The sequence below is a fragment of the Humulus lupulus genome, chromosome 9 (genome assembly GCF_963169125.1).
Source record: "Humulus lupulus chromosome 9, drHumLupu1.1, whole genome shotgun sequence".
NCBI classification, from domain to species: domain Eukaryota; kingdom Viridiplantae; phylum Streptophyta; class Magnoliopsida; order Rosales; family Cannabaceae; genus Humulus; species Humulus lupulus.
The window spans coordinates 156,513,182-156,539,566 of record NC_084801.1 but is presented as its reverse complement, the minus strand read 5'-3'; the positions used below and the strand labels follow the sequence as shown (position 1 = coordinate 156,539,566).

General features: G+C 37.1%; 1 protein-coding gene across 1 annotated transcript; it reads right to left on the bottom strand.

Annotated features, from left to right (window-relative positions):
- Positions 1-375: 375 nt before the first annotated feature.
- Positions 376-1,617, bottom strand: LOC133800745 (uncharacterized serine-rich protein C215.13-like). Its single transcript, XM_062238776.1, has one exon. The coding sequence runs from the start codon at positions 1,465-1,467 to the stop codon at positions 796-798; it is 672 nt and encodes a 223-aa protein (XP_062094760.1). The 5' UTR covers positions 1,468-1,617; the 3' UTR covers positions 376-795.
- Positions 1,618-26,385: the final 24,768 nt, after the last annotated feature.

Genomic DNA, 26,385 nt, shown 5'->3' with positions numbered 1-26,385 from the left:
CTCATGTAAATTTTAACTATGCTATATAATATATATATATATATTATATTTACCACAATTAACTTTATTATCATCATGTTATGATGACTTGGCTTATATATATCATTATATGTGATACAATACAAGCCAAAAAAGACAAAAGCATTTGGTAATAATTAAGCTGTTATTTCCGGATTAAGAACCTTTACCATTTACAAACATACATTTCATACAAGCTCTTGGCTAAATACAACTCATCGAGACATTGTCATAAGCGCCTTAATAATCCAAATAAATAAAAACAAAATACATACATTTATATATTTGGGGTGTTTTTCATTATTAGTCCTTGAATTATACCACTTATAATAATTTGGTCCCTGAAATTTCAATTTGAGCAACTAAATCCTTTTTATAATAATATGGAAGAAAAAAATAGTGTTCTCAGATCTATTTAATAAAAAAGACTTGATCGCTAAAAAATTACAAATTTAGGAACTTAATTACTAAAATTGAAATTTGAAGTAGCAAATCATAATAAAATAGTACATTCCAAGGACTAATAATACAATCAAATACCCCTATATATATTAACATAATCACCCAAGTAAAATGACCAAATCCACTGAAGTGACAAACACTTTTACTTTTTTTTTTTTTTTAATTTCCAAAATTGAAATGAATGACAAGCTCTAAACATTCATAACAATTTTGAAAAGCAAAATTAAAAACAAAATAAAAATATTGCCATTAATGCCAAACAAGATGAAGTAATTTTTTTTTGTTCTACATATTTATTTATTTATTTATTGAAATTTAAAAACGAGAACAACAACCTCTTCGAACACTTGTACGAAATCCAAAACAGAGAGGAGAAGTAGGAGACTTGTTACCATTATTATTATGATTAACATGGCCATATTCATCGTCTCCGGCTCCACCAGAATCAAACGACGAGGTCGAACTCGAGAACCGGCTAGCAGTGGACCAGATCGCCGATGAGTTAGGCGAAGAAGACAACGGCGCCGTTTTGTTGAGATAATTATTGATCGTAAATCTTTTGGGGAAAAGCGTGTTTAAGATGAGACTGGATCTGGATCGTTTATGATTATGAGCTGTGGCAGCAGTAGTAGAAGGTGAATAAGAAGAAGTAATAGTAGAAGTGGCTCTCTTGTTTTGAGAAGATGAAAAAGTGGAGTAGTATGAAGGAGGAGGAGTGAGAGGTGGTATGAGAGAGTCGCGTTCGGAGAATCTGGATTTTGGGGTGCCTGGACATGACTCCCATAAGAACGGCACCGAACCAGGTCGACCACCATAGTAGAGTACAGACGATGAAGATGATGATAATGATGATGATGATGATGATGATGATGATGATGATGAAGATGACGAGTTTTCCTTGGAGGAAGAGTACTTGTTTGGTTGAATCTGGAGCTTGATCATCTTCTGGGTCGATGAACTATTATCATTGGTGGTGGTGGTGAACATAATAGGCGTATATGTATATATGTATTTATGGAGAGAGAGAGAGGTAAGGAAAGGTAAGAGTACTAAGAGTAAGAGCTTCGTTAGGTTCGGTTTCTAGATTTGTTGGTGTTAAATAAAGTGAATGGTTGCTCTGCAAAACAGTAGTGTACTATTTTATATATATATATAGAGAGAGAGAGAGAGGCTATTTGGCTTTGGGTGGAGATTGGTGGCCTGCCTCGAAATCCTTATTAATTTTAAATAAATAGGACACGATATTAGATTATTGGTACGTCAATAGTGCACGTAGATGTTTATTGGATTACATCCAATATTTTTAGGTGTATCCGATCCGATTCAATTATCTATTGGATGTAGAATTTTTACAACCGATCAAATATAATTAACTTGACTCAATCGATGTGATCTCATCTAATTATCTATTGGATTGGATCGATTTTATACATTGGATGTGTCCCTTTCGTTATGTATTTGATGAGATTGGGTCCATCCAATATTTTTGAATATTTATTTAACTTAATTTGTTCAAATAATTCATAATATTGTAAATAGAAAGATTAATATATTCAAAACGATACAACACCATACAAATATAACGTAAATTATAAGCATAATCATAAGTAAATAAATATATTTTAAAATATATATACAATTGGATTGGTTCAGTTTTACTGAATTTTTGCATATATCATCCAACAACCGATTCGATCCAATTTGAATCTTCAAAATCTAATGGGATCCGATCTAGTCATAATTGAATATCTAATTTTTGGCAATCAGTTCTAATTGAATTGGATAATTTTTGCACACCCCTCCTGAAAAATGCATTTTGTTCACCAATTCTGTAAATTCTCTAGTCAATAGTTGAATTTAAAGCTTATTAATTATTGAAAGCTTAAATACATCAAACCAAATTTAAAGTACATAAAATAAAATTAACATTATTATTATTTTAAAAGGACAATTTATAGCAGTATATATATATATATATAGACACATAAGAGGTAGAAAGTGTACATGCAACTTAATTTGTTTTTGACTGTCTGGTTAAATTAATTGTTACATATGTAAATGCTATATAAACATGCATCTCATGATATTGTATATATAATTTAATGGTTACTTTAATAATTCATATTTTTCTATTAATTGCTGGTTATTGTGCTTTAAATAGAACCGTCTTAACTAATCGGATAGTTGGCCAAAAAGATTATGACAATTAAATAGCATTTTAGTAATTTATGGACTAGCGCGTAAGATAGGAAACATTCAATTGAATTGGATTAAAGACAAAAAAAAAAGAAATAAATTTAGATTTTTTTTTCATCAGTATCTTTTTGCATAAATAAGTTGCGTGGCTACTCTTTATAATTTTACATTGTTGGATTAAATTGATATGTTGTAAAAAGTCTTAGTAAATTTAAGTCATCAAGTATGTAATATATATGGGTCCTACATGTTCTTATTTTAACAAAAATTGGCCAGGCATGCTTTATTTAGAATTTTACACAACACTACTACTAGTCTACTACTATATAAAGGATCACGTTTGGTTATAAATTTTAAGGTGTTCGTTCTTTTTTATTTTATTAATGTTTAGTAGTTGTTCGATAACGCGACTATGAATGATTATATCAATCATGTAACAAAAAAATTAAGCGCACTTAATCAAATATTTTAAATTATCAAACTGTTACTTTATGCTAACTGTCAAAAGCTATAAGTTTACACGATGGATTAACTTAGGCATATTATTTTATTATAATATTTTACAATTTAAATTTTAGATTTTTCAATTTTTTTATTTTTTATTTTCAAGATCGTTCTTGTTTTTTCTTCTGTTCTTCTTTCGCTTTCTTCTTCTTCATCCTCTTCTCTCCTCCTTTTTCGTTCTTGTTATTCTTCTTCTAATATGTTTTTGTTCTTCTTTTTTTTTGTCTATTTATTTTCAAATATTATTTATTCATTTTTTTGGTTAGTTATTTGTTTATAACTTAATCATGATTTGAAGCTTATTCATTAATATTTTTGTGCTTGATTTTCATATCTGGTTTTTTTTTCTGAACATTTAGTTATTGATTACTGATTTTACTAGTGTCCTTTGCTATAATTAGTAACTTGTTAACAATTATGCTAGATTTTGTTAATTTTCAACTTTACTACACGTTCTTAGGTTTGCTTAATAATTATTTCATTAATTTTCTAAGTAGTTATTGTCATGTTTTTTATATTTTTTTTCTGGATTTTCTGGTTCAATAACAAGGTATTGTCTTTTTTTTTAAAGGAACAAGGTATTGTCATATTACTGAAAATATTAGTAACTGGTTACTATTATGTTAATGATTTATTATTTAGTTGTAGCCATATTTTTAGTTTTTGCTAGTTTAATAACTGGTGACTAATATTTTTCAACTTCTAAAAGTAGTTATGAGTTACTAGTTGAAATATGGTTATTAGATTAGTAACTAATTATTGTCTTATTACTAAAAACATTAGTCTAGGAACTATTTTATCACTGTCATCATTTTTAACCCATAAAAACATTATTAATTGATTACTATATGTTACTAGTTAATTATTAACTAATGCTTGTTTTAAAAGAAAAATTGTTGCAAACTAGTAACCAATTATCATTCTAAAATTGATAAAATTGGTAACATGTTACTATATCATGATTTTCAAGTTCCACCAAAAAAAAATTCAATTTCAAAAATCAACCCATAAATCCATTGTAAGCCCTTTTTCTTACACAAGAATTGCATATTGATCAATGTTGCTCTTGGATGATGCAAAATCAATTAGAATTGTGGAATCAAAGCTAAATCTTGCAAAGTTATGTTCTTTGAGCTACCGTATATGTGGATTGAGATTGTTGGTAGAGAAGTAAAGGGAGCTGGATCGAATGATGAGATTGACGAGATCTATGGTTTTTGTAATTTCTTAAATTTGTGTTGGATTCTATAAAAAAATAAAATAAGATAAAAAACTTCATTTTAAATTTATTATAGACTAACCACTATGAAAATAAGAATATTGATAATAGGTTACTGGGTCGTGATTTCCAGATTTATATAAAAACTAAATTCAAATTCAAGATGTAACCCAGAAACTGATTGTAAACCTTGATACAAGATTCCAGAACTTTTCATGAAAACACATTGGCAAAACTTTCGGTGATATAAAACCCACGATTGTGTTTTGAATGTCAGCAAAATGACATTTTTTTTTTTGAAAGAGACAGCAAAATGACATTTTACTAGCATTTTTTACTAAGACCATTTCCAATGCAATATATAAATTTTGTGCTAAATTTAACACACAAAAAATGAATTAATGTTATATTTGGCTCAATATTTGTAATTGTGCTCCAATGCACAAAATGTAAATTAACACAAAAAAGTGAATAATTCACTTAATATTTATTAAGTAAATACAATTTTTTTTTATTATCTAAATTATGTATTCCAAGAAATTTTTCATTAAAAAAAATAATATATGATTGGTCATTAATTGTCAACTACTCATTTATAATAATTAGTAACAATATAGTAAATAAAAAAGTATCATTTATTAATGTGTCATATTTGGCTCATGTTATATTTTGTGCCAAATTTGACACAACTTTCAACAAGTATCAAATTTAACATACTTTTTGAAACACTGTTAAAATTACATTACACCAGTTTTTTGGCACTCTTTCATAGATGCTCTAAGGTGTTGAAAAATATGAAACGTGTTAAATGTTATTGTGACTTTGACCTACGTTTTTCATTTAACACCAATAAAATGATTCAATTTTTAAATCCAGTTTTTGGTAGTTGTGCAACTTTTGCCGAAAATAGTAAAAATCGTAACATTAAAATTTTGCTGGTGCTAAATAACCACAAAGGTAAAATAATATACATTTTATAGATGCATCAGTAGTGCCAACAAAAATTATACTTTTTGCTGACACAAAGAACCGCTGGCAAAAAATGTCTTAGCCAGCTGCCTATTCTATTGACGACACATCGTCTTTCATCAGTGCAACAGGTCGTCAGTTGGCAACGCCAGTACATGAAAACATTGCTGGCAAAAGAGATTTTGTAGGCGAAGGTTCGCCCGCATAAAAGAGAGATTTTTGCCCACACATAAAAGTGTCATCAATTTTGTTTTTTAAGTGATATATTTGGTAACATTTTTTATATAACATCATTTAGGTCTCTAAACTTTGTGAGTTTCTTGTTTCAACATCCAAACTTTTATTTTTTTTGGTCCCGGCCATGTTTTAAATTTTCTACGTCAAAATAAAAGTTAATAATATGTTATTTTCTTTCTTTCTTTTTCTAATGAATTCTTGATAATTTCTCTGCTCTCACTCTTTACAATTCTTAGGATTCTTAAATTGCTTCTTTTTTTTTAATCTCCCTCCTTTTCTTTTCTTAAAGCTATTTAAAGTGATAGATATTAGTTAGTGCATCTTTGAAAGAAAAAAAAGTGAAGGCTAGAAAAATCGATTAAATATATAGTCAAACACTTTGGGAATGGGATTAACAGTACCCTCCTTAAATTTACAAGATATAATATACTTTAAATTTTATAAAGTTACTATCATATATATTTATATGGCAATGTTAGAATTAATATACATACACAAATAAAATATCAATAAAACCCCATTATATTTGACGGAATGGAAAGAAAGACATGGCATGTACTTTTAGGTTTAACGCATCTCACGTGATTAATGAGAAAATTATATTCTAACCCATTTTTTTATTTAAAAGCTATAAATATTCTCTATACTATTTTGAGAGTCTTAGGTGCCTCAAGTCTTTTTATAAATACTCACCGAAAAGTTTATCTGATCTTAGATTTTTTTTTTTTTTTGATAACATAAATATGGAGAGAAGATTTTGTTTGATATTTTAATCTAACACGTTGATAATAATTAACAAGATAATTGACCCTTAAATATATTAATGATAACAATAGTTCTCATTTGCAATTATTTACTAAGGTTTACAATAAGTTATCTAAGTGTAGAACACGTTTAGTAAAATAATTTTGGATAATACATTTTAAAATCCTAGTCGTGGATCGAAAACCAATGCATTAATCAGAAATTAAGAAGTATATAAACAAACTAGAGTTGATTATTTATAATACATTGTAACTGTTTTTCCCTCAAAAATAATCCTAAGCTATATATATCCTTGATGAAAATTGTAATCTAATATGATCATTTTTTTTTAAATGAGTTTTGCAATTTGCAAATTCTCTGTAAGTATAGTTCAATCTAATAGCATATTTGATAGTTCTTACTACATGCTATGCTTTGATTATTATTATTTTTTAATTATCAATTCGCGAAAGGACTACATGGCCAATTATTCTAATATTATTGATAAGAAAGTATATTATATTATATTAAACATTTGTTTTTAGTATAAAATATATAATTGGTTTAGTTCTATTTATTTTATTTTACTTTTCTTTTATTTAGTTTAAAATATGATCAGACCAGTATTTATATATTTGTGATCACATATCTTCTATTACTATATGAAAATTATAGTTAATATGTCCAATTCAAGATCCTACTACATATGAGTGCTACTTCTAAACTTTCTAAAAATGCTGCTTTTTTTTTTAAATTTAAACAATGCAATTATTTAATTTATAAATTTAGATTAAAAAGAAAGAGATGCATTGAAACCATTAGAAGTTTCTAAAGATTTGTAAACTAAATGAATGTCATTATAAATAAATAAATCATATTTGTGGTACCACCTTAACTGATTTTAATATATACCTACTAGCAATATTAAGGATTGTTGATAAGTTTTTTCCTGCCACAAAATTATTTGTATTTGCAAAATTGGATTATTAATGTTTGATACAATTAATAACCTAATAAAAAATCAAAGGTTTGACTACTAAATATAAGGGCAGATACCTAACTGTCAGTTTTGCGATTGGGACTGACCAATACATAATAAGGTTTCTGAAAATAACTTACTATCTGCCTAAAAAAATTCAAGTGAGACGTAAGCTAAGCTAACCTAAATTAATTGTTAAGTGTGGTGTGCATCTTTTGATGGTAATAATGATTATACCTTATAATCAACAAATTAAAATTATAGTTAATTAGAAGACTTTTTCTTATATGTGTACTTACAAAATATTGGCATTGAACATATATTTGGGATCATAATTAATTAGAGTTGTTGGGTATGGAGACAGCATATATTACATATATAGATGGATTTTTGTTTAATAAAACATATATAGATATAGATGAGTCTCGTTTCGGTAGCATTATAATATTTACCCATTTCTGAATATAGTGGTTAGAGTCGTGTGATTATAAATTAGACTAGATCACCATATAAAGGAATGGGGGATAATTGATCATTAAAAATAAAAAGCTATACATGATATACTTAATTTTCATTAGTAAACTAATTAGTCATCTTATTAAATATTTTTTTTTTGGTGTACAAGTTATTTCACCAATTTATGTATATGTGTTAATGGTTATGAAACACAATACAAAATCAAACAAGACAAATAACTAGTTAAGAGATAACACCAAAAATTTTGTGGTTTGGTGTAGAATCAATGCTGAAGCAAAGAAAAATTTTAAGACCATTATGGGGGAATCAAATATTGTCTTACATTTGACGCAAAAAAGTCAATAATTGATATATTATGTACAATTTTTACAACTTTGCTCCAATACATTATTGTAAATGTTGATGAATATGAATTTCTTTTTATAATGTTCATTTAATATTTATTAAAAATATGAAAAAAAAAATTATTTTATTATTATCTAAAAATTTAATTATATAAAAAGTCTTCATTTACATTTAATGTTATACTAAAAGTAATAATAACATATTAATAGTGGCATAAAAGTAAATAAAAAATTAATTAATTAATGTTGCTTTAAATATACATCATGTTATATTTAGTGTCAAATTTGGCATAATTTTTGGCACATTATTAGAGCAACTTTGGCACTCTATTGGATATACTCTAAGGACCAAAACTTTTTTTTTAATAAAAATTATATATATAATACAATATTTTATTTATTTATTATTCTTTTTTTTTTTCTTGTAAACTTCTTATATAAAAATTAAGAAGAAAAAGAAAAGTTAGAGGGAGCCACCCCTAGTCCCCTAGTTCCATCAAGATCTAGAATTGACCTATATTAATGGAGGACAATCTTCCTTTTGATCTACTATCAATGAAATAAGATTACAAAATCAAGCTATAGAAGTTATTGAAAAAAAACTCTTCAACAAAACTAAGTACAAGCTCAAATGTCACTTTTATAAAGCTTTTTCTCGAAGATAATGTAGATAGTTCTATCTAACCCATTAACAAGACATAAAAAGATCCTATTTACAAAGGTAATCAAATATCATTAAACTTTGCGGTGTGGGTTTCACGTGGTTGCGGCTATGTGGTCTAGCAGAAGGTGGTGTCTTGAGGGTTATTTCAATGACATCTTGTAACGACAAGGTGCTCATCCTTTTGAGCTCGGTTGGGGGTCATCATTCTGATGGATGAGAATCTTGGTGCTTTTGTTGGGTTCACTCCGTTTTTTGGATGCTCTTTATTTTGTTTAGCTTTGTTTTGAGATCTACTTGTTTAGGTATGTTATTGTTATGTTTGGGTTGGAGTTTTCCCAACATAGGATTTGGTAGTAATTATCCTTTGTATTTCTTTGTTGTCTAATATCTTGGATAGTTTAGTTTTTTTTTAATGATCATAACTTGGCTTATATGTTGTTGTATGTTAATTTTATTGGCTTGTTGTCACTGGCTCACTCGTTGAGATAGTGATTTTGTAGGATCTCATTTATATAAATATATATATATATATGTATGCATGTTCTCTATTGCACAAAATAACAAACAATAAAAATCACAAATACATGCTTAGAAGTGATTTTCATACAGAGATTCGTAAGTAGCACAGTAGAGATTAGAGCACTTACGAATACATAACGGAATAAGACTACACATTTTGGATTTCCTAACCTTTTGTCCTTGTTGAATGCTAGGTATTGCAAGAAATCCAAACTGCTTTGAAACAATATCATAGTCTTCCAAGTCTTTCTCTAAAATAACCTAGTGTTTGTGTGGGCAAGTCTCAACACATAAGAAGAGAATTCCAAGAGAGAAAACTAAGAGACAGTGGGCGGCTAGGTATAGAATATTAGGACTGAATTTTTACCTTATCAAATTCATTTGACCTAATGCATTCTATAACACTGGTATATATAGGCAATTAGCTAGGACATAAAATATGTTTTCGTTTCCCATTTTATTCTAATTATTCAATAATTAAAATTTATTAAATACTTATCAAAATTAACCAATTATAATTTTGACATTTATTTAATTCATTTTATTAATATCAATATCAATTTATCAATATTAACAAAATTATCCCAATTGGCTATAATACTCTCTTTTTGAGACTTTGCAATAAAATCATCAAAGTTTCTTCTATTCTTTTCTCACAAAATGTCAATAAATAATGTATGATATTTTTATAATTAATTATTCAAGACTACTAGGTTCATTTTGATAAGAGATGACATGGGGACAATGGATTTATGAACTCAATAATTGAATAATAAATACTCTCACTCAATTATGCTACCAAATCTCCAATATGTAAATATGAGGTAGTCCGTAGGGTAAGCTGGTAACGAACAAATCAAAAGATTTGAATAATACAATTAGCAAAATATTAATCACTCGGAATTAAGATTGAATTGACCTACGGTCAACATTGTGATATGATTAGATTAGATTAGATAATAAAGATACTTACTTATCTTATCAATAATCAATATCAATCTAGTCCAATGTAATAAAATACATCTGATCTTATCTACTTGGTCAATGTCCTGGATAGGACATCACACCAAATGTGTAAGTAGATCTTATCATAGATTACTGAATCAGTAAAATTTTAGTGTACTAATTTATTCTTAGGACAAAATACTTTTGAACATATAATTACAATTATAATCTACTGTGACTGAGTCACTATAATTGTAACTATACATATGTTTGAGATTTTATAAACGTTTGTATTAATAATAAAACACGTAAACAACGCAATTTGATTGAACAAAATGATTTCTATTATTTTATTGATAATGAATTAATTGCATAAGAAATGTGGTTTTATAAGGGAATAAAACCCAACAAACTCCCACTTGCACTTTTAAAACAAATCTGATATTTCTCTCAAACCCACTCCCTCTATATGCTTTAGAAAAGTTGTCTCTCCCAGTGTCTTTGTGAAGGGATCTGCAAGAATGTCTTCAGACACAATCTTCATGACCTTCACATCTCCCATTGCCACATATTCTCTGATGATGTTGTACCTCCTCTCTATATGCTTCCCTCTCTTGTGGCTCCGAGGTTCTTTAGCATTGGCTATCGCCCCATGGTTGTCACAATACAAAATGAGGGATTTATCCATTTATGGAATAACACTAAGATCTGTATAGAACTTTCTCAGCCAGACTATTTCCTTAGCTGCCTCAGATACAACTATGTACTCAGCCTCCATGGTAGAATCTGAGATCATGGATTGCTTAATGCTTCTCCATATCACAACTCCACCCCAAGAGTAGACATCATTCCAAAAGTTGACTTCATGTCATCAACATCATTCTAAGAATCAGAATTGGTGTAGCCTAACGAGTTCAAAACTCCACCCGAGTAAACTAGCATATAATCCATGGTTGGTCAAAGATATTTCAGTATGCACTTGACCACTATCCAATGTTCTCTTCCTGGGTTTGACCAGTATCTGCTCAACAATCCCATTGCATAGCAAATTTCTAGTCTAGTGCACAACATAGCATACGTTAGATTTCCAACTTCGGATGCATAAAGAATCATTCTCGTATCATCTTCCTTTTTAGGAGTCCATGGAGACTGTTTCTTAGAAAGATGGATTCCATGTCAGGATGGTTGTAACGCCATGGATAGTCAAGACCATTACACTGTGTATTTCAAATAGTGCTAAACTCGCTAATCGAGTCATTTGGCCATAAACGTGCAACTAAACGTGATTAGCAGCTTAGAGTTAAAAAAAATGGACGAAAGTAATAGTCATTTCATTAAAACGTTAAGTGCATACATGAGATTCCAAAATAAACGGTTACAAGGTCGTTTCCAGTTCCAAAAGGGTAATTACAACTCAAAAATTACAAACAACCGACCTAACCGGCAAAATAGGGTTTGACCCTAGTTCCTCTGAACAACCCCGACCATGGTGTTCGAGCAGCCGCATATGTACACATCGCCACCGAAGCACTCCAACTCATGGGTGGTCCATTTTCTCTTTCCCCTTACCTGCACCACATAGCACACGTGAGCCAAGGCTCATCAAGAAAACTTAAACATGCTCATAAGCAGTTATAACTGTTAGGAGTGTGTCCTAAAAGCATGTAAAGACATTTGTTTTTTCTGTGAATAAATAAATACAATGGTTTATTATTATTGTCATATTTAGATTGTTAAATTATTGTTTGAATAATTTTGTAAATATCAGAAAAATTCCATATTCATTATTGAGGATGTGATCTTGTATTAGTACGAGAGAATTAAGATCACATGAATGAATAAAAATAGTCAACAACAACAAATTAAAGTTATGGAATTCTTTAATTGGAGATGTAAGTACGGTTTACTGAGTATCATAATGATACAAATAATCTAGATTCGGATTATTGATGTGAAAAGACATCTCGGTAAAGGTGCTTTATATAATATGATTATATATGACATGGACCGATATGAATTAAAGTCTTTATCCAAAAACCATTTAATAATAAAGACTTGTAATTCATATCATAACTGATGATCATTTATAGATCAACCTAAACCCCGAGTGTTCATGATCTCCTGTTCATGTTTATTAAATCTTTTGATTTATTCGTTAAGGTCTCTTCAAAGAATGAGGCTAATGACTTTTGTTTTGGAGATTTAATATCATGGATGGCTGAGAACATGTATCAACAATACGGAATATAATCTTTCCTAACGGATCGTATATTAGTTCCCTTAAGGGTTAATTCTGGAACTGAATGATTTTGAGCTCAAATCTATAATTAGATTATAGATTAATTATTCACTAGTGAATTAATGGTACTTAAGGAATAAGAAGTAAATTAGAAAGGTTAAATGGTAATTCTCCCATTCTAATTTATGAACTAATTAATTAGATGGTTGAACTATTGTAAGATGGTTATATCAATGGACGACTTAAGAAAAAGATTTCTGTAAAAGTATATCTATAACATAAAGAGTGCAATTCTGAATTTATAGTGGAGTAATATCAGAATTAATAAATTAACTATTATAATTAAAGAGTTTAATTATTTAGTTTCAATTTATTGGAGCTTAATGTTATAGGTCCATGGTCCCCAAAATGGCTCAAACAATCACTGTCAAAGGCAAATACAAAAATGGGCAAAAATGACTTATGTGATAAGTAAAATATTTTTCTATGTATCAAACATAATTATTGTTTAATTATGTGTAGTTAATTAATTAAGAATTAATTAATTATTTGATTTAACAAAAATATAATTGTTATCCCAAAAATCAGAAGTGAATGACATGGCAGGAATTAATTGCACGTGGCTGACACCTGGCAAAACCTGTGTTTGACTATCGACCAGGAAGATGTTCGGAGTTATGCGATCAGTCTCTTCATACGACCAGTTTGGTCGTAGGCACGTAACACGCGGAGGAAATCTTAGGCAGTTATGATGGAATTCGAAATTCTCTCCCATGATTTCCTGAGTATCCGATTATTTAGGAAAAATATCTGTAACAAATCAATGTAAATCTTCCCTGAGCTTATAAATAGAAGAGGAAGGCTCAAGGAAGGGGATTCGATCTTTTTCTCTTTTTCTGACTTCTAAATCACTGGAGTTTAGAGTTATCAGATCAATCATATTGTATTGTTCTTCAGAGGTTAGTAAAACTCATTGAGCTCTAGTTCTTTGATCACTCCTTTGGATCTCACATCAATAACAATTGAAGTGGACGTAGGTTATTACCAGATCCTGGGGCCGAACCACTATAAAATATCGTGTTCTTATTATTTTCGCTATTACGTTCTTTTCAACGCATTCATCCACGTCAAGCATATTTTGACTCCGTGTCAGTTGCCCAAAATCAGGGTCAACATTCTGGTGCTTTCATTGAGAGCTTGATATATCATCGTTGAGAAAACCAATGGCGAAAACTGCAAGGAAAACTAGACAGGCGGCCGCTGCTGCACCGTCAAACCCGCCTCCTCCTCCTCCTCCTGCAAGCGTGGCTGAGGATGAGCCACATTTGGACTTTGGGGAGGAAGAAATGGATGACGCGATGTTAAAGAGTACTCTGGGGGCGTTGCATGAAGAGCTGGCCAATCTGAGGGCTAGTCAAGAAAGCGCTGCTGAAATCATGGCACGGCAGCAGCAAGAGATTGAACGGCAGCGCGCGGAGTTAAGCGAAAGGCAGGCGGAGATGGACCATCACCAAAGCGAAGCCATGGAAGCCCTTGAAGCAGCCTTGCAATTAGCCAGGAATCAGGCTGCACCTGCCTCGCAGCCTGACCAACCTGCGAATGGGCCACCGCACAGGGGTCCCAATCCCAGCCCGCCTATCCAACCCTCGAGCTCGCAAAGGCCCAAGCAGCCTCAGGTGCCCCATGACGATGTCCCACAGGACCCTGAGGCACAGCCTCCATCCCAAGATGGTCGCGGAAATCCCCCGCATCAGAGGCAGAATAGGACCGAGCATCAGCCTCGTAGTCCTAAACGCCATAGGGGCGACGAGCCAAACCTTCCGAACAGAGGAAAGCATCCTCCTGGTAATAGGAGGAACTCAGAGTTGGGCTCTGCGGTCCGAGGTCCCCCACGGCATGATAATGCACGGGTACCTAACGACCAACGCAGGCCACCCTCTAACGCTCAGGACGTTTCAGCCCGGGAAGGAAATCGAGGAAACAGTCGATCCCGTCATAGCCAATCGCGATTCAGAGATGTCAAGGGTTATGATGAGGCCGATTCCAGCAGAGGAAATTCCGGTCGGAGGAATGACGAAAGAGGTGGAAACAGGAATCAGCCACCTCAGGATGACCAACTCGGCAGACGGGATGCTGGGGGGGCAATCCAGACAGAATAACGTCTTCAACCGGCTCGGAGCTAGCGAGCAACGGAGAAGAGACGAGGACTTGAGAGATGTGCTCAACGATCGCCGCGAGCGGCATGGTGAGAACATCCCCCCAGCAACAGAGGCCACAGCGATTCCTATCGCTGTACAAGCCCAAATAGATGCCCTCAACCAGGCGGTGCAACAGCTGGTCGGGGGAAGGACATCTTACATCGACCACGACAGGAGGAAAGGCACTTCTTTCATCCAGAGGATAGCCATGGCAAAGACTCCTAGCAAGTTTAAAATTCCTACGCTTCCGAACTTTGATGGGTACGGTGACCCGGTATCTCACGTTAATAAGTTTGAGATACAAATGGACATTCAGAAAGTGTCCGAAGATGCTCGGTGCAGGATCTTCCCTGCAACACTTTCTGATTCCGCACAGGAGTGGTTTTTTAAGTTCCCTCCTGCAAGCATAGTTTCCTGGGATATGTTCGTAAGGGAGTTTTACGGACAATTCTACGCAAGTCGTGTGCATCCGATCGAGGCAAACCAGCTGGTTGAAATTCGCCAGCAGGATGGAGAATCGCTGAAGGACTACATCCAGCGCTTTATGTGAGCAGCGGCTGGAGCGAAAACAGTGGGGGACGAAGGCAAAATGATGGCCATAACCGCAGGGGTTAGGCGTCGCTCCCCCCTCTGGAAGAGCCTCCGCAAAGATGGGGTTAGAACTACCCAGGAATTCTTCGATCGAGCTGATCGTTACATCAAGCTCGAAGATGCCATAGCCGATGATGGAAAGCCTTCAGGTAAGGATAAGAAGGTTTCCGAGCCCGCCAAAACCGCCAATGGGTCTAAACCTAACGGCAAAGGCAACGGGGACGGTAACGGCAATGGCAAGAATGGTGGAAAACGGCCACACAATGAGCCTTCCACCTCCGACAGTAAACGAGCCAAGGGTAACCGTTATGAACCTCGGTTCACTAACTACACTGCCCTTGTCGAGTCTCGAGGAGAGGTTTATTAGGCCACAAGTTCCAGTGTGCCTTATAAGAAGCCTGCCCTCATTCGAAAGGATATTTCGAAAAGAGACACTACCAAGTTCTGTCGTTATAATAACGACTACGGACATGACACCAACGAATGCAACCAGCTGAAGGATGAAATCGAGTTCCTTATTAGACAAGGACACTTGAGAAGATACGTACGGGCCTCGGGAAATTCCCAACGAGAAGCTCCAAGTGGCAACGAGCAAGAGCCAACACGCCAACGCTCGCCACCTTTGCAGCCTGCCCCCGTGACTGGCACATTGCTAACCATCTGTGGAGGCTCGCACCTCACTAGAGACAGCAGAAAGGCCAGAGAACGATACGCTCGAACTCTGCACCACGACCAGGACATCGAGATGATGACTGTGGAGGACCGTGCGCCGAAAAAGGCTCGGTCAGAAGAGGGCGAAATAACCTTCTCTGATAGCGATGCCCAGCATGTCCGGTTCCCACATTCCGATCCGGTGGTCGTGGATATCCAAATGTCCAACATGATGGTGAAGAGAGTGCTGGTCGATACAGGAAGTTCAGTGAATATCCTTTATAAGTCTTCGCTGGAACGCATGAAATTGTCCGTTAAGGACCTGGAACCTTGCAACCAAACAATATACGACTTCTTTGGTGAGGGACTCGCCCCCGCCAGATCGATCAGACTACCAGTGACGACAGGTACAACGCCTACTACCAGGACATTACTCGCTACTTTTGTAGTAGTCGATTGTCCTTCGGCGTACAATGCCATCATTGGGAGGCCTATACTGGTCGATCTACGGGCCGTCATCTCTATGTGGCACTTAGCCATGAAGTTCCCGACAGACGCAGGGGTAGGACGCGTGTTGGGGAACCAGAGGGAAGCCAGAGAGTGCTACAACGCCTCGGTCACGAAGGCGAAAAAGGGAACATCAAAGAGCACTACCTCTGATAGGTTGCAAATGATAATTGATACACAAGCCCAATCCGGTGATGAGGTCACCAAATAGGGTGTTTCCCAAAGTTAGGATAGAGATCTAGATCCTCGCTTTGGGGATTTTGAAGAGAACATTGGACCCGTCGAGGACCTAGAGGAGGTCCAACTCGACGAAAAAGACCCGACCAGAGTTGTGAAGGTCGGGAAAAACCTAAAACCAACCACGAAGCATGCACTGGTGGAATTTTTGCGAAAGAACCAGGAGGTCTTTGCCTGGTCACATAAAGACATGGCTGGGATAGACCCTGTAGTTATCAGCCATGTCCTGAATATAGACAAGACTTTTCCACCCGTGCAGCAAAAAAGAAGGCTGCTCGATAAAGATCGGTCGAAAGCCTTAAAAGAAGAAGTCAAAAGACTAAGGGAGAATGGGTTCATCAGGGTAGCGTATTATCCGTCGTGGGTCTCCAATCTAGTGCTGGTTCCCAAGCCTAACGGCAAATGGCGAACCTATGTGGATTTTACAGACCTCAATAAAGCCTGCCCAAAAGACTGCTTCCCACTCCCAAGAATCGACCAGTTGGTCGATGCTACTGCAGGACACGAGATCCTCTCGTTCATGGATGCAAATTCGGGCTACAACCAGATTAGCATGCATCCCCCTGACGAGGATCACACCAGCTTTCGAACCGATACGGGCTTATACTGTTATAAAGTAATGCCCTTCGGACTGAAAAACTCAGGTGCGACTTACTAGAGGCTAGTCAACCACATGTTTAAAGAGTTGATCGGAGTAAACATGGAGGTATACGTGGACGACATGCTGGTAAAGTCTAAGAAGGCAGAAGGACATGTGAAGGATTTACAAGAATGTTTTGAAGTATTGAACAAGTACCAGATGAAACTAAATCCTCTCAAATGTTCCTTCGGAGTTGGATCAGGGAAGTTTTTAGGGTTCATTGTAAATTCAAGAGGAATCGAGGCTAACCCTGACAAGATAAATGCCCTGATCGACATGAAATCGCCAGAGAAGATCAAAGATGTACAAAGTTTAACCGGGAGAATCGCAGCCCTAAGTAGATTTATTTCGAAGTCAACGGACAAATGCGTCCCTTTTTTCAATCTACTTAGGGGCAATAAGAAGTTTGAATGGACAGGAGACTGCGAGCAAGCTTTTCAGGCCTTGAAGGCACATATGGCACAGCCTCCCATTTTATCAAAGCCAATCGAAGGAGAAACTTTGTTCATTTACCTGGCGATCACTGAAGTTGCTGCTAGTGCGGTACTAGTATGAGACGAAGAAGGCGTACAAAAAGCGGTCTACTATGTTAGCAAGAGGCTGATCGGGGCAGAACAGAGATATCCACCCATCGAAAGGTTAGCATATTGCTTAATTCTGGCCTCAAGGAAACTACGTCCTTACTTCCAAGCTCATCCCATCACAGTGCTAACCGACCAGCCCCTTCGGCAAATCCTCCAAAAACCAGAGGCGGCTGGGCGATTATTAAAATGGGCAGTCGAACTAGGGCAGTTCGATATCACATATTCACCGCAAGCAGCAGTAAAAGGTCAATTCTTGGCTGATCTTATTGTAGAGTTCACCGAACTCCCAGACAGCGAACAGCCTAGTGCGCCTAAGCCTCAAGAGAAAGCTCCATCGTGGAAGTTATTCACGGATGGGTCGTCCAATGAATCCCACGCAGGAGCGGGAGTGATATTGATAACGCCGGAAGGGCATCGATTTCACTGCGCCATTAGGTTCGACTTCACCGCATCAAATAATGAAGCCGAATACGAAGCACTCCTCGCTGGATTGAGAATGGCCAAAGACCTGGGCATAAAGACGCTTGATATTTACAGCGATTCATAGCTGGTAGTGAACCAAGTTCTAGGGGAATATCAAGCGCGAGGCCTAAAAATGGTGGCCTACTTGAATAAAACAAAAGACCTGCTACCCCAATTCAAGAAGTATACCCTCCAGCAAATACCGCGGGATCAGAATTCAAATGCAGATGCCTTAGCCAAACTCGCGAGCGCGAAAGATGCTGACACTTTGAACATTGTGCCAGTAGAAAGATTAAGCGAACCAATCATCTGAGCGATAGAAGCCAGTATGGAAACTCAAATGGAGGATACATGGATGGCGCCTTACTTGGAGTATCTGACAAAAGGTGTATTACCATCAGATAGAAACAAGGCTAGAACTCTGCAAAGACAGGCCGCTAAGTACATACTGGTCGATGATGATATGTACCGAAGAGGATATTCCATGCCACTACTCTGGTGTGTTACACCAGAAAAAGCTAAGGAACTAGTGAAAGAGGTGCATGAAGGCTTCTGCGGGGATCACCCTGGGGGCAGAGTTTGGCAAAAAAGATTCTAAGGCATGGTTACTTCTGGCCAACTATGAATGAGGATTCGATGGAATTTGTACGAAGATGTGATAAATGTCAAAGGTTCTCCAAAATTCCACGAGTAGCTCCAAATGAGTTGAAACAGATGCAGAGTCCGTGGCCTTTTGCGGTATGGGGGATAGATTTGATTGGATCCCTGCCAACGGGGAAAGGCGGAGTAAAGTACGTAGTCGTGGCAGTTGATTACTTCACCAAATGGGCCGAAGCTGAACCACCCGCTACCATAACGACCAAGAAAGTTCTTGACTTTGTCATCAAGAACATTGTTTGCCGGTATGGTTTGCCCCAAAAGATAGTTTCAGACAACGGAACCCAATTTGACAGTGACTTATTCACCGACTTCTGCGAAAGGCACAGAGTTATTAAAAGCTTTTCTTCAGTTGCGCATCCCCAAGCAAACGGGCAGGTCGAGGCCGTGAATAAAATGCTTAAGGACACCTTGAAAAAGAGGCTTGAAGACGCTAAAGGAGCATGGCCAGAGCAGCTGCCTGAAGTCCTCTGGTCGTATCGAACGTCTCACCGAACAGCGACAGGTCATACCCCATTTTCCTTAACCTACGGATATGAGGCTATGTTACCTGTCGAGTTAGATCCCCCCTCACATCGACGCTTAACATACGACCAGGATCAGAACAGCCAACTGATGATGGAGTCCCTAGACTCAATTGACGAGATACGGGAAAAAGCCCAACTCCGAGTAGCTGCGTACCAGCAAAAGGTCGCCCGGTACTTTAACTCAAAAGTAAGAGAAAGAAAATTCAACGTCGGTGACTTGGTGCTACGACGAGTTTTCTTGAATACCCGCGACCCCACTGCTGGAGTACTCGGACCTAATTGGGAAGGACCTTACTAGATTGAAGAAGTCCTTCACCCGGGCACCTACAAACTTGCACACCTATACGGAGATCTCGTTCCACGTTATTGGAATGGAGAACAACTGCGCAAGTATTATCAATGAACAGTCCTTTTTAAAGGACTGGCTTGTATTAAATTCTACTTTTTACAAGTTTTGCAAAAAGGGTTAGCCACGTTGTATGGCTAATCGTTTATAACTGTAAGATCTTTTTTAAGATCACTCGTAAAGACATGTTTAGTCCATTTTTAATACGAGATTATAAGGGACTGTGCGCAACCAGTCATTCTTTCCAACTATTGTAAATTTATTTTTACAAGTATTTGTTCATTACGTGTGTTGTTTTGCTGTATTACAAGTGTTAAATTTTGCAACGAGCAGTAATGTTCGCACAGGTCGTGGTCAAGGCAAGTGACCAAGGACCTAAAGCTCCTCGATCACTTGGGGGGCATATAAGGTACATCGATAGCAAAGCATACCACAAGGTATGTAAACACATGAACAAAATAAGTGAAAGCATGCTACGGTACTTAGCGTATTTTTCAAAATTTATGATTTTGTTAAATCAAACCAAATTACTATGCTAAGTTCGGTCATGCGAACATGTATTATAATAAAAGATTATAATATCAAAGGCAAACGTTTACACCACAAGCATTAGCGCTCGGATGTAAAAATAGAATTAAAAGGAATAAAAACCTTTACACCGTGAGCAGTACTGCTCAGATGTAATTGTTCAAGCATAAGCAAAAGAGCTGCCCTCGCAGCAATAAAATTAAAAAAAAGATTGTCTTTACAAAAAGACCCGTGGGCCATAAAGTGAAAAACAAAAAAAAATAAATATTAATTTTGCTGGGGGGCAGGAGGGTCTTCTGGATTAGGAGCGTTTTGATCAGCCGGAGGTTTAGCCACAGCAGCAGCAGTAGGAGTTTGGGCCTTGGCTTTCTCTTCTGCCTCCAGCCGAGCAACACACTGCGTCATCAGCGTCTCTTGCAACTACTTGGAGAGATAGCTAATGTCTGCCTCCCGATTGTGCTTCCAGAAGTCATAGAAGCAGAGGAAGGTGGCTTCCTTATACTTCGTCAGAGTTTTAACTTTGTCCTCCTCGAGCTCGCGCACCCATTCCTCAAGCTTCTTTACCTCATCCCTGCTGGCGGTTAGATCGAGTGTGAGCTGCTTGCACTCTTGGGTGTTGAGTTTGCAGTTCTCCTTCCATTTGTGCCGCTCGTCGATGACTTTGTTCTGGGCCGCTTCACTCTCCTGAAGCTCTCGGGTGAGAGTGGATTGGTCCTCGCATAGCTGCTCGTTCAGCTTAGCAAGCTCCTTGTTCTCCTCGAGCAGCTTGGTCTTCTCATCCTCAAGCGCTTGCGTAGCCTGGGCAAGCCTGGAGTCAAAGTTCCTCTCTCGAGAAACCATCGCCCTAGCTCGGCGCCAGCTAGCAGTCAAGGACAAAAACCCCTGAAGAAAAAATGAGTTAAGAAAGGAAATTTAGCATAAATGACAAAGCAGCGAAAGACGACTTACACTGGCTATCTCATTCAGCCCTATGTTAATGATTTCGTTAATGTCCATCGTGGCAGTGTCAGTGGATGGGAATGGGCAAGTTATTTAAAAATGAGAATGGTGTGAGAAAGTATTCCAAATGATACTTCCCCACATTGGAGATATGGGTGGTCTCGGACAGAAACGTGTGTCCGGACTCCTGATGGCAGAAATGGAAGAACCCCGTACCGTCTTGGTTGGGGTTGGACTTAAGGTCAAATAGATAATTGACCTCATGAGGAGAGGGGGCTGGCCATTTCTTGAGTTTGTAAAGGATATAGAGCGCGGTCATCATCCTATATCCGTTCGGGGTAATCTGAAAAGGGACCACCCCGAAGTAATTAGCCACCCCTTGGAAAAATGAATGCAGAGGCAAGGTGGCACCCGCCTCAATATGGTATCTCGACCAGGCGCTATAAGCCCCCCCTGGCAGGTTGGCTCGCTGGTCGATGGAAGGTCTGACTAAGGTCACCCCCGTTAGATTGTACTTAGTTAAATAATTGGAAACCATGCGAATGGTCACCGTGCTTGGAGATACCACGTGCCACTCAACATCCGGCTGGTCGGCATGACGAGGACGGGCATGTGCTTGAACTTCAGTCTCAGGAAGGAATTCTCCTCGACCACTGGTCGAGGGGGCATCAGCAGGAGGCTGACTAGGAGAAGGGTTGTGTCTTTTTCTGGCCTTGGTTTTTGTTCTGGCCATTTTTTGGGTAGGAGCTAGTGGAGGATTTGGGTTAGAATGTGAAAATGGAATTTCTGGAATCAACGTGGATGGATTCTCTTCACCTTCGAGCAGCTGGGCTAAGAGTTCGTCTTCGATAGGTCTTTCTCCCCCCCAAGGGTCTTGCATATGAACTGCAAACAGACAAGGGAGGAGATAAGACACAATCCGCAAAGTAGTGTGGGGAAGCTGGGATAACGTTGCTTGGGCCTAAATAGCCAGCAGCATCCTAATCTTACGATAACTTCAACGTGGGTAAATAAAAAAAAAGAAGGGGAAGAAGAACGTTTTCTAAAAAGAACTTTTTTCAACTCCTAAAGGGCGGGAAAAAATTTCAGTTTTTTCGTCTAGCTTAAAGGTTGAATCTTTCGACAACCTAACGCCCCAAACCAGAAACTCTATCTATCAAAGTGTTGATCTAACCCATACAAGGTATAAAGACGCACTTCTACAGAATATTGGGCGATTTATACCAAAAACCCTAAAAACCCTATTCAAGAACGCAGACATATCAAAGCACAAAAATAGCATGCATGGCATAGTACAGAGCTTAAAAGATGGAATCCTTACCTGAGAGAAGGAGGAGATTCGGAAGAAAATGAAAACTTGAGGCGGAAGACCTGCGGCACGACGTCGGACTAGTTTTTTGAAGCTCAGAATACTGGTGCAAGTTCTTAAAAATCTTGGCAAAAATGATGGGTAAAGGTTTCTTGAAAAAGAAGAAAGGCTACTTGTGGACGCTCAGTATTCCGCGCCCATAAAAGCTCCAAGACTCGCCTAGGCGCGAGGCCCTGCCTCGCTCGGCCATGCCCAGGCGTGAGGCCCCGTTTCCCTCTCAGCACGCCTACACGAGGACACCCTCGGCCATGCACGCGAGGCCTGTCTCAGTGTCGCGCCTTGCCCACGCGAGGCCCTTCTCGGCGTCGCACCACGCCCACGCGAGGCCATCCTCGGCCATGCGCGCGAGGCCCGTCTCGGCGTCTCGCCATGCACACGCGAGGCCATCCTCGGCCATGCGCGCGAGGCCCGTCTCGGCGTCGCACCACGCCCACGCGAGGCCACCCTCGGCCATGCACGCGAGGCCTGTCTGAGCTTCGCACCTCGCCCATGTGATGCCTATCTCAGCCATGCACGTGAGGCCCTTCTCGTGCTCACCCTCGGCCACTCGAGGCCCGGCGTCCCAGCGCCTTGCAAGGAAGGCCCGTGCCTAGGCGCGGACCCGTCGTCGCCCCGCCTTGCACTCAGCCACGACCATTACACACACCAAGGGTCCCATTCCCTATACCTTGAGACCCCAATGCTCAGAGGCTCTAGTACGAATCGAAAGGAACCTACTTGTACGATATAGTACTGGGTACGACCGCTAAGACCCTGTACGTCGAGTACGGACACCCGTACTGGTGGGGTAGTGGGAGTGCTGGAATAAGAGTTGTGGCCTGTACGTCTACGGCCAGGAGTCAGAGTCGACACCACTACCACCTGCGCTACTATGTCTGTCCCCATTCCACTGACATGAGTACGGACAAGTAGTGGAGACATCCTCCTGGCGCCTACCCCTGTACTGGGTGCACGACCTCAGCTTCTGAAACCACTCTCCTGGCAGAGTACTTATGTACCACTTGGTCTCTTGGACCACCATGTATCCCAGGCCATCAGAGCCTACTATAAAAAGGACCCCTCTCCCACATGGGAAGGGGTTGGAAAATTTACTGTAGTAAGTGCTTGAGAGTAAATGAAAGATTGATTTCTCCATTGTTGTTCTGTCATTGTTCTTGAGTTATTACTTAAATTTTTACAGCTTTTTTATTGACTATCTTTACTTGCTAATTTTTTCCAACTCAACTTAGTTGACGAGTTCTCTCCGTCAACACTACTTATAGAGATCAAGGGGGTAGCCAAAAGGCGGTAATCATCACTTCCCACTTTCAAAACGTGGGGAAGTGGACAAGCCGTCAGATTGCCTTTTGGAAACCGAAAAGACTTGATTAGACATAATTATGTCACAGTTTTCGAAAATGCACGGGGATTCTGACAGACGTGGGAAGACGAAAGGTTGTTCCCTTAAGTTTCTTTATTACTGGTCGCACTAAACAAACTTGGGGGGCAAATGTTATCCCAAAAATCATAAGTGAATGACATGGCAGGAATTAATTGCACGTGGCTGACACCTGGCAAAACCTGTGTTCGACTATCGACCAGGAAGATGTTCGGAGTTATGCGATCGGTCTAATTTATGAACTAATTAATTAGAGGGTTGAACTATTGTAAGATGGTTATATCATTGGACGACTTAAGAAAAAGATTTCTGTAAAAGTATATCTATAACATAAAGAGTGCAATTTTGAATTTATAGTGGAGTAATATCAGAATTATTAAATTAACTATTATAATTAAAGAGTTTAATTATTATGTTTCAATTTATTGGAGCTTAATGTTATAGGTTCATGGTCCCCAAAATGGCTCAAACAATCAATGTCAAAGGCAAATACAAAAATGGGCAAAAAGGACTTATGTGATAAGTAAAATATTTTTCTATGTATCAAACATAATTATTGTTTAATTATGTGTAATTAATTAATTATTTGATTTAACAAAAATATAATTAATTTTGAATTAATTTATTTTTGGGATTTTTGGTATTTAAATAATAATAAAAATTGGGAAAAATCACATGCCATCACAGACATGTGGTACACGTGTGGCACAGTGCACAGGCACTGTGCTACACGCATAAGAGATGTACTCTGACTCTTGATTCCACAATTTTAGTTATTTAAATATTAAATAAATAATGAGATATTTTAATATGATTAAAATATTATTATTTAAACAAAAATCTGATAACTGATAAGTTATTTTGAATTTGTTTAAAATAACAAATATTTTAATATATTGGATATATTAAATATTGGATATCAGTTTTCACAAAACGTAATTTTTCAGGGATAGAAAAATATCTAGGAATCTCTCAGAGAAAAGAGAACAGTGACAAAAACAAATGTCATTGTTCTTCACAAAACCTAGGTCCAAACTTTATCAGATCTCATGTGTTGAGAACATCTGATAAATAGTTATTGCATATTATTTGTATAGCGAGCCCACACTCGTTCTTTGTGTGCCTGAGAACATTTTGGAAGATCTTGGTGTGAGATCTCAAGGATTCAGCCATACGAAAAGATAGCAGCAAGGAAGAACCTGAGGTAATTTTTCTATTTTTGTCCTTGATTCAATATATATATGAGTGTGAAGAAGTAGATCTAGAAATCTTATGGGATTAATCTGACAATTTGATTGTTGTTCCGCTACGCATAATCTTAGATTTTATCAATAAAAGAAAACAATAACATACTACAAAATAATAATAAGCATGTCTAGTAGTAATAACCTTACTCATGCATGCATTCTATTAAGATAAATGACTACAGCGTCATATCAGGGCTCATTGCTCTAAATAACTGACTAATAAGTCATACTGGGGCCCAGTGCCCTAGGATATGGGACCATGGAGTCACCCCGGGGCCCATTGCCATATTCTCTATATAACCAGCCTTAGTGCTGGCCCAACGTACCTGACCCTTTGATTTTCTAATGACCATTGTGTCGGACAAGCGTATGTCCGCAGAACAGCCTAACAGGCGCTACGACACCCAACTAGAGCCTCCTGCCCTAGACCACCCCAGAGCCTCGACTCGAAAGAAAAATGTCGCGGCGCCCTTGCGCAAACCCAGAAAATTTGGGATTTTCCACCATTTTCTCTGAACCCAAAATCCTGCAAACTCACCACAAATCCAAACTAAAACCATAACTATACCCTACAAACATTTCCAACCATCCTAAACTTTGGGAATAGTGCCCTTAAAGCAATTGTAGTTGACAAATGTTTTAAATGAAATAAATAATTGAATTGAATTTATATATATATCTATAGACTATGTCTGATATTATGTTGATAATAGTAAGTAAATATCATAAAATTCTAAAGTTTATCTATGTGGTCTTAATCTCTTATTGGTATGAGAGGATCGAAATTAAGATAATAAACTTAAAACATTTCACAGTAAAATAAAGTTATGGAATCTTTAGATTAATTACTGCTAGTACGGTTCGCTAGTATTATGAATATAAGTGGCCTAGATGGGTCACTAGTGTAGTAGGACATTTTAGTGAAGGTACTTTATATATAGTGATATATAGAACTGGACCAGATGTGATTTGTTAATACTTGTTTAAATACTATTTCATAGTATTAAT

Bases quoted from the DNA above. Each gene is read 5' to 3' on its own strand.
- LOC133800745 (XM_062238776.1), bottom strand. From the start codon at position 1,467: ATGTTCACCACCACCACCAATGATAATAGTTCATCGACCCAGAAGATG.